A 9,469-nucleotide genomic window follows, 5' to 3' on the forward strand; every position below is an offset into this window, starting at 1 on the left:
CGCTGATGCCCGCGCCCTGGGCTGCCCGCAGATTGTTACCAGCGCCTGGAGTTCCTGGGAGATGCGATTCTGGACTACCTCATTACCAAGCACCTTTACGAAGACCCGCGGCAGCACTCCCCGGGCGTCCTGACCGACCTGCGGTCCGCGCTGGTCAACAACACCATCTTCGCGTCGCTGGCGGTCAAGTACGACTACCACAAGTACTTCAAAGCTGTCTCCCCCGAGCTCTTCCACGTCATCGACGACTTCGTGCAGTTCCAGCTGGAGAAGAACGAGATGCAGGGCATGGACTCCGAGGTGTGTGCTGCCGGGGACACGGCCCGCAGTCGCTTTCCTCTGCTTTGGGGCGGGCGGTGGGACGCAGGCCGCCTCTCCAGGTGGGCCCTTTAAGAACTCGACTGCCCCCGCGGTGGTGCCTGCGGTCCTTCCAGGGGAGAGAGGGGGCCCGGGGCTGTGGGCTCTTTTCTGTTCCTGATGCCTGGTCATTCCCCGGAAAAGTCCTGCCCGCCCCTGCCCGCCCCTCGCCCGCTCCGTGGCACTTGAACCTCAGGGAGGGCTCCGTGGGGTTTATTCTGCCTTTCTTTCTGTTGAAATGGGTCAGAAAACAGTCGCTGGTACCATCTCAGGTAAGTCTCACGAATGTATTTTCTGTTCTACTTGAAAATAGGAAAATCTCATTTAAAAACCAACCTTCTAAAAGTTTAACCATTGGAATTTGAGAGGCTTCTGTGGTAAGTTCAGCCAAAGGTTCTTTGGTGATGGAGCTAATTTTAATGTGTTTGTGAGCTATTTTGAAGTTTTGTAGTGAAGAATTTCCCTTAGATCTCTCCCCTCTCCTCTGACCCTTCGCTGCCATCCCTCTGCATACCTGTGTACCCAGGAGAGCCCTCTCCCTCCCGTTCTCCCCGTTCTGATGGACTTGTCCTCCCTGTGTAGATGTCTCATAAGGAGTCAGAGAATTTATTAATTCTGGTGACTGTTTTAATTCCTCTTTGTTTAATTTATACTTTGCTTTATTTAGTTATTTATTTATTTGTTTATTTATTTTAATTGCATCTAACAGTGGCTGGGAACTAATGCCTTTCCTTGACTTGCTGTGAGAGAAATTTGAGGCAGAGGTGCAAGGGAAGATGTCCTTTCCTGTAAGCAGGACAGAGCACGCGCCAAAGGGGGATCCACTTCCTCCCCTGGCGTCCTCCTCCAAGGTTAACGGTCTGAGTCGGAGGACAGCTAGCCGGGGGACCAGGAGTTAGAGCCGTCTCATATGTACGCCCTCTATTTCTCTCTTACTCTTCCTAAATGTTTAAGCTTCGAATTTGAGGAATTAGCTGAAATTAGATTTACGTTCTCTTTTGATGACAGCGGGACATGCTGGTTCTGTTAATTTTTGTTCATTCTTTTCCTTTCTTTTGTTTATATAAACATATGTATTAGAAGTTACAGAAACTGATTGGAAATGGCAGTGGTCTGGCTTTTCTAACATACTGTTGAATCTTACGCAAGTCTCTCCACCTCTCTGGGTCTCAGTTTCTTCATCCGTGAAAGGAAAGAATTCGTTAAGTTTTAAAATTCCTTTCTACCTCAAAACTGTGATATATGAACAAGAAGGATCTTTTTTTCCCTTGTAGCCAGCATCACAAGTGTTCTATATAGAGCTCTGTGCGGCTAAACAATCCATTTAGAATTTTTTTTTAAAACTCCCAATGCCCTTTTCTCTTTTTTTTCTCTTCCACAAGTACTTTGTGTTTATTTTAGAAAATACAAATAAGCAAAAAAAAAAAAAAAATTAAAGTTATGCAAATATACTACCTTGGATAAAACCAAAATGAACATTCCGTAGTGTTTTATTGCTAATGTATATAAAAAATAAGTATCCATAAAACAGAATTATATTATGCGTAGTATACCATAATGTGTTTTTTTTCACTTAATATTCTGAGGACAACTTTGTATTCTCTGGCGTTTTGACTTTCAGTGGCTGCACTTTCATCAATAATATAGGGCTATGATGGAAAGTATTTAGATAGTCCTTTGTGGCTAGGTATTTACATTGTTTAATAAACATGGGCATGGTAAATATATTCAGTACATGCTTAAGATAAATTCCCAAAGGTGGGATTGTTGCTTCAAAGAATTGGGAACTTTTAAAAGGCATTTGATACATATCTAAGTTTTGTATTACATTACATTATTTATTATTACATTATATATAGCATTTTATATATTATATATTTACATTATATATATGTACAATATATGTTATATATTACATTATTACTGTATTTTGAATACCTGCTGTGTGTCAGGTACTCTCCTACAGTCAGTGTGTATTAACGGGTTTCATAAAAAGGGAACTCGTAGGAACCTGTTGTCCGGCAGAATTTTCCTGGGAAAATGCGGCAATTTATACTTGCCAAAGCTGTGTGCACACCCTTGTCAGTGCCGTACGTGTTAGTATTCAGCCTAATCTTTGCCAAGCCGCTAGGGGGTAGAACTGTTTTAAGATGCAGTTCTTTGATTACGAGTGCATTTGAAATTTTTTTCATACATTTATTAACTATTTCTAATTTCGTGTGGTTTTTGTTTTCGTTTGGAAGGACTCTTTTTTCCCCCTTTGCTGAGCATAGAGTAATAATACTAACGGGGAAGGCATTTTTTTAATCCCTTGAGAAATTGGGGGGAAAATTTTTTTTTTTTTGGATAAGATGTTTGTGAAGAACCTATTACAGTGTAGTAGGTGATGGCCATAAGGTATTATTACCCTTGTTAAAGGGTGTAATAAACATCCCAGCCAAGGAAAAAAAAAACCCAGCACCGTGGAATGCCTTTAAAGGTGGTCTTGTTGCTTACAAATCACTTTTCTCTATGTCAATAGCTTAGGAGGTCTGAGGAGGACGAAGAGAAGGAGGAGGACATCGAAGTTCCAAAGGCCATGGGAGACATTTTTGAGTCACTTGCTGGTGCCATTTACATGGATAGCGGGATGTCCCTGGAGATGGTGTGGCAGGTGTACTACCCAATGATGCGGCCGCTGATAGGTACTGTTTGCTCCTTTCGAAAGAAGCAGTCATAATTAAAAACAACTCTAAGGATATTATTTACATTACTTTTCTTTTGATTACAGAAAAATTTTCTGCAAACGTGCCCCGTTCCCCTGTGCGAGAATTGCTTGAAATGGAGCCAGAAACTGCCAAATTTAGGTAAGCAAAACTGCGCATGGAAAAAATTAAATTCCTTAAAAACAAGAGGGGGAAGAGTTGTCAAAGATGCCATAAACTAATGATTCTGAGAAATATTTACACTGGGGCATGCACTCTGCACTCTCCGTTTGTAGTCGGATTGGCTTTCCCTTCTGCTTTGATAGAGTAAGGCCGAGTTAGAGAAGAGGCTCGGCCGGTCTGCCGCGGCCACGCCGCTGTGTAATGCGCGTTTCCTTTGTGTGCCGGCAGCTTGTAGCCGGCCCTCTGCCTCGGAGCGCGTGCTCAGTCCTGATTGACAATAATAATAAATACTTTTGACTTCGGATTCAAGCTGTTTGGCTTTTTTACAGCCCGGCTGAGAGGACGTATGACGGCAAGGTCAGAGTCACGGTGGAAGTGGTGGGGAAGGGGAAGTTTAAAGGCGTCGGCCGGAGCTACAGGATCGCCAAGTCTGCAGCAGCAAGAAGAGCCCTACGCAGCCTCAAAGCCAATCAACCTCAGGTTCCCAACAGCTGAAGCCCCTTTTTACAACGAAAAAACAAAAACAAACAAAAAATACAAAAAGCAGAATTAAGGGGAAAACTATTTAAATTGAGAAGGATGGTTTCAAGTCTATAGTGAGGGGAATGAATCGAAGGCAGAATTTAAAGTTTGTTTGATAACAAGATAGATTACAGAATAAAACGTTTAACATATGTATAAAAATTTTGGAACTAATTGTAGTTTTAGTTTTTTGCGCAAACACAATCTTGTCTTCTTTCCTCACTTCTGCTTTGTTTAAATCACGAGAGTGCTTTAACGATGACATTTAGCAAGTGTTCAAGAGAACTATTGACAGTTATTTAGCTTTGCTTTGTTTTGGGGTTTTGTTTTAGTTTTTTAGTTTCATTTCTGTCTGCTCTGCTTAGCGTTAGGAGGCCAAGGAGGTCACCGCTAAGACAGCCCCTAGATTCCGGGGAGCGCCTCCCTTGGTCAGCGTGGGCGCCGGCGCCGGTCCCGCCGTGGCCGCTGCGCGCAGGAGACTGGCGTGGCTTGCGAGAGGAGAAGCGTGCCCACACCGTCTTTTCTTTCCAGTTCTGTTGCATAAGAGGATGTCTCCCGGTCGCCATTGCACTTGATAGAGTAAGGGACAGGTTTTTAATGAACTCTGGCTGGCATGTTGGTGAATCAGGTCTTCGTTTTCTCATGCCACATAGTCTTGCATACGAAAGGTTCTTGCCTTAAAAGTAAAACCCTCATGGATCTTCTTTAATTTCTGATCTTTTTGGAACAAACTATTTTACATTCCCTTCCTTTTATTATGCATTTAGATGTTGAGCTAGAGCGGTATTTGCAACTCACTAGTGTAGTCGTGACGTAACTTATTACAGGATTATGTTAGAGTTCCTGTCATATGTGTCCTGAAGGCATTTTGAAAACCAGAATATTATATATGTAGTCTATGGATTTTTTAAAGCACCGTAATAAAAGTCTTTGGCTAAATACCCAATTTTGCTAAAAACCTCCTGCCAGGTCGTTCCACTGACAGAGATTGTTCGTGGCAGTTCTGCCCGGTAGGCTGTTGCTCTAACAAGATAAACTCTAGACATATCACACCTAAAATATGCTGCAGATTTTATAACTGATTGGTTCCTTATTTAAAGAAGCAAAACAGAGCACCTTTACCCTTAGTCTTGTCACTTAAGTGTCTCACTGTACTTGTCACACCGTTGCGTGCGTTCTTCACCTACCAAAGCCGCGCCGCCAATGCCGCGGGAGTGTAACGTTTGCGACAGACTGCCATCATCACGACACGCCTGTGATTGAGCTCATTAATGGAGGGAAACAAGCTCATGATTTCCATCTTAGGAAAAGAGATAAAAAAGACATTTGTAGGCATTTGCCGAAGTTTCTTTCGTTAGACTTGTAGGCACTCTTCACCTAAATACCTCAGTTCTTCTTTTCTTTTGCATGCGTTTTCCCCCTGTTTGGTGCTATGTTTATGTATTATGCTTGAAATTTTAATTTTTTTTTTTTTTTTTTGCACTGTAACTATAATACCTCTTAATTTACCTTTTTCAAAGCCGTGGGTCGGTCTTGCACTCCCACCAACATACCAGTAGAGGTTTGCTGCAATTTGCCCCATTAATTATGCTTGAAGTTTAAGCAAGCCGAGCAGAGGTGGCTAGTGTTTTCCAGCACATCGTTCTGAACTCTACGCTTCATGTAATGCTGCATTTTTCATTTTCGGTTACAGTCGAATACTGTACTTCTTGCTTTATCTGCACTCCCCACCCCCAGAGAAACACCTCTGCACGTGTGCACAGAGAAAACCGTCAGCTCCACTTTCTAAGGAGACCTGAGTGAAGGGGATGTTAAGCTTCTCCAACATTATTTGTTGTCTCCAAACAATTGCGATCTAAATTATTAAATGAGTTTTTGAGCAAATTAATTTGGGTAGACTCATTTTAAAAATATTTCTGATTGGGAACCGTCGATTTCTTTCTTTCTTTCTTTTTTTTAAAAAAAAAAAACAAAAAAAACAAAAAACAACAACCTCAGCGTAAGATCTCCTAGCAAGTTAACCAAGCAATTCTTGAATTATATTAACTGTAAACATGTACAATTAACAAGTAAGGCTGGATGTGAATTTTACTTACGAGGGTGATTTGTGATCAAGTTAGATCGCAAATCTCTTCTTAATTTATAAACTACCTGATGCCAGGAGCTTAGGGCTTTGCATTGCGTCTAATGCACCAATCCCAGTGTTAAGGGATTCTCTCGCCTCCTGGCACCAAAACCAGATTGTTTCACAGTTACAATTCCCGTTGGGAGAAAAATGCCTCAATATATTTTGTAATCTTAAGAAGAGTATTTTTTGTTAATACGAAAAAGTTGAGACTTGGATAAGATTAGGTCATACATTCTCAGGGGTTCAAATTTCCTGCTACCATTCAAAATGTTTTATCAACGGCAAACTTTAGCTATTTCATTTTTTTTGTTGTTGTTGGAGAAAGATAGCTAATTTTAATTTGTGACTCGCACTTGGACGCATTCTGTGATCCCCTGGTTGCTAAGTTAAAAAATAAAAACTCTGAGACATACGAGATGGTTATGAACGCTTTCGTGCTGCTGATTTTTAATGCTGTAGAGTTCCCCCAGTCTAGCTTGTTGAAATGTTTTGCATCCATTCACTAAGGAAGAAAATCACTCTGTGTGGCCCCCCTTTCTGCCCCTGTGTCATCCTTTTGTTCCTGTGACTGCAGCGTGAGACCGAATGTAATACGGAGGCCCCGCTGGTGGGAGGTGTGGTGCCGCGGGCACGTGTGTGCAGGACTGGGGAAGTGTGTCTTGAAGAAGCAACTCCGGAGTTCCTTATGACGATTGTGTGGAGGTTAATCGGCATGAACCTTCATTGTAAAGATTTTTTATTTCTTTTATAATATACTTTCAATAGTCCTAACTATGCTGCGTTGTGTAATAGCTTTGTCCCCCTTTGTTCTGTTCGTGTAGCACAGATAAGCATTGCACTTGGTACCATGCTTTACCTCATTTCAAGGAAAATATGCTTAACGGAGAGGAAAAAAATGTGGTTTGGCCTCGCTGCTGTTTTGATTTACCGGATTTGAAAAAGATAATTATAATGCCTGCAATGTGTCATATCCTTGCACAACTTAAATAGGTCATTTTTGTCTGTGGCATTTTTTACTGTTGGTGAAAGTATGACAAAGATTTGTTAACCGAACTCTTAATTATGTTTTTTTTTAATGTTTTGTTACTTATTTTTTCTTTCTTTTATGTCATGTGAAGTGATTAAATTTAGAATAATCTCTAACACTCCTGTAATGATCTCTTAACTACTAGTAGTTGAACGTTCTTTGTAATAGCTTGTCCTCAGAATGATCAGACTTCCCTCCCTAACTAGCGAGGTCCGAGGCTGCTCAGCGGCTCATAAAGATGGCCCTTCGCCCAGCACCGTGCCCTTCTAGGTCGTTCCCAGTATGATGGAGACTGGGGTGCCCAGAGTGCCCCATACCCAGCCCTCCCATGGTGCTGTCTGGGGGCCCAGCCGATGGCGATCTCTCCGTCTTCCTCTCATAGAGTATTTAATCCACACGGGACCTAAGCCACCAACCTGAGTCCTGGGTATCTCTCTTGAAACCGCATCTGAGAGTCCGTCCAAGCCCTCGCCCGGCTCATGTTCCCAGCAGTCCACCTAGAAGGTCGGTTTAATGGCATTGCAGTAGATCTATTTTTCCAACCACTGATGACTTTTCAGGAATTTAATTATTTCTTTATTTTATATTGTACATGAAAAGCTTTTAAGATATGTTTAAGACCAAGCGTATTAACGCAAATTTACCAGTTGTCGGAGCTGCCAGGAGTTACCTCGCGGGAACTTGCATTGAGACGAGTGTTGTGGTTTCCACTGGCAGGAAAATGGTCTCTCAGAACTAACTTGTAAATATATTGCAATCATTAAGTGGTTTTTGTTTTTGTTTTTGTTTTTTCCTGGTCTGTTTTTCTTTGGACAACCACCACAGAGAATTTGAATTTTCTAGATGCACTCAGAATTCAGTGCATCAGCCGGTTACCCAGCAGAAACACCGAGATGAAAAGCGAGTAAACTTTCTGGCTTTTCTGCTGTAAATAGAGTGAAGGAAAATGACTAAAATCAAGGAAAACTAACATAATTTGATTGACAGTAGCCTATTTCCCATCACATGCTGCAGCTGTTCTAAGGAACGTACTGTAACCCATCCCTCCAGTAACTGTGCTGCGGGACCGTGGAGCCTGCACCTTACGGGCCCTGATTACCTTTAGTTGTTTGTTTTGTAATAATTGTAGCAGAGTCAAGCTCCAATAAAGTTATGGTCTGTTCATTCCGTGTCCTTCTATCTTTTTCTTTTCCCATTTTGGTTCTTCTCAAGAGGGTGATAACACCGAAGTGGTTGTAGCAGACAGGATCTTGCACATGTTCTAGCTCCATGGTCGTGTGAAAATGCCCATTTTAATACGATAAAAATTTTGCTGACCGAGTATTCCTTCACGTTTACTGGTAGGGTTGTATAGTAGTGGTTGCCTTTTTCTTTTTGAGATTTAAATAATAAGTGTGTTTTTCTGAAATTTTGCCACATTGACTGATGCGTTCCAGGTCCTGGATTATACACGAGACATTTGACACATTCTTTAAGTGAATTTGGTTATTCTAAAGTCGAGTGGACAGAATGTTCAGCTTCTAGGTTTTTAGGATGTATTCCTGATATTATTGGTTAAGCAAGAATTCTGTCTCCCAAGATTTGACCCAGTCTTTTTGTGACTTAGTAAACTGAGGACTACTAGAAAGGACTTGGCTGTAGGAACAAGATTGGTTAGTAATAAGTCTCTTAGAAGGAGAAAAAAATTTTTAGTTTTCTTCTGTTCCAAGTCCCGATTAATCCCTTCCTTTTCCTCCCTTCTAGCTTCTCTAAACTAAAGGAGAAAAAGTCTGTGTATTTGAATCCTGAGGAATTTGGTGCAGCACCACAGGCTTGAGCGTGCTGGCGTTACGACCCAGAAGTCACTGGATCGCGTGGGCCGCGTGTCGGTGCCACAGTGCTTTCCTGCCACCGTGCCCCTGCCCTCCTCTGGCCGGTGACAGAGAATGCAGCCGGGCTGGGTAGATCAGCTTGCCAGTCATGATGGGCGTGAAAAGAATCCAGATGGAAGCAAAGTGTTTTCTTTTTACGGATCCTTAAGCAGAACACAGTGCATGCTCTTAGATGGGATGGAAGATGCCGGGTCACGGCCGGCCAGGTTGAGAACAGACTTGGGGTCCTTGCGAAGACGCTGGGAGCAAGGGCGTGCACTCGGGGTAGCCGGGCAAGCCACAAGCTCGCTTTTTAAGCTGCTCATAAGGCAACGTGGGGAGAACGCTTCGATCTTTTTCTTCCTCTTTTTTTGTTTTGTGGTCAGTTAGACACGAGACTTAACATTTCGGCCATTTTTCAGCGTACAGTTTAGTAGCGTTAAACACGTCCAGGTTACGCAGGCAGCCATCCCCGCCGTCCATCCCCAGAACTTTTTCTTCATCCCAGACGGCAACTTTGCATCTGCAAAACACTTCCCTCGCCTTCCTCCCCGAGCTCCTGCCTGCCACTGTTCTGCTTTCGGTCTCTGTGAATGCCACGACTCGAGGTGCTTGATAGAAGTAAAAGCACGTAGTATTTGTCCTTTGGCATCTGACTGACTGATTTCACTCCAGGTCCATCCATGCTGAAGCAGCTGTCGGAATTTCCTTCCTTCCT

General features: G+C 42.6%; 1 protein-coding gene across 2 annotated transcripts in view; it reads left to right on the forward strand.

The window, feature by feature from the left end:
- The window catches only part of DICER1 (dicer 1, ribonuclease III), a 72,804-nt gene extending 64,739 nt beyond the window's left edge, over nt 1–8,065 (forward strand). For both annotated transcript variants that reach the window (XM_044231365.1, XM_044231366.1), the window contains 4 exons: nt 32–300; nt 2,879–3,041; nt 3,128–3,203; nt 3,554–8,065. In XM_044231365.1, coding sequence (XP_044087300.1) covers nt 32–300; nt 2,879–3,041; nt 3,128–3,203; nt 3,554–3,719 — 674 coding nt within the window. In that variant the 3' untranslated portion in view covers nt 3,720–8,065. The remainder of the gene's footprint in view (nt 1–31; nt 301–2,878; nt 3,042–3,127; nt 3,204–3,553) is intronic.
- Nucleotides 8,066–9,469: the final 1,404 nt, after the last annotated feature.

The sequence above is a fragment of the Neovison vison genome, chromosome 13, assembly GCF_020171115.1.
Source record: "Neovison vison isolate M4711 chromosome 13, ASM_NN_V1, whole genome shotgun sequence".
NCBI lineage: Eukaryota > Metazoa > Chordata > Mammalia > Carnivora > Mustelidae > Neogale > Neogale vison.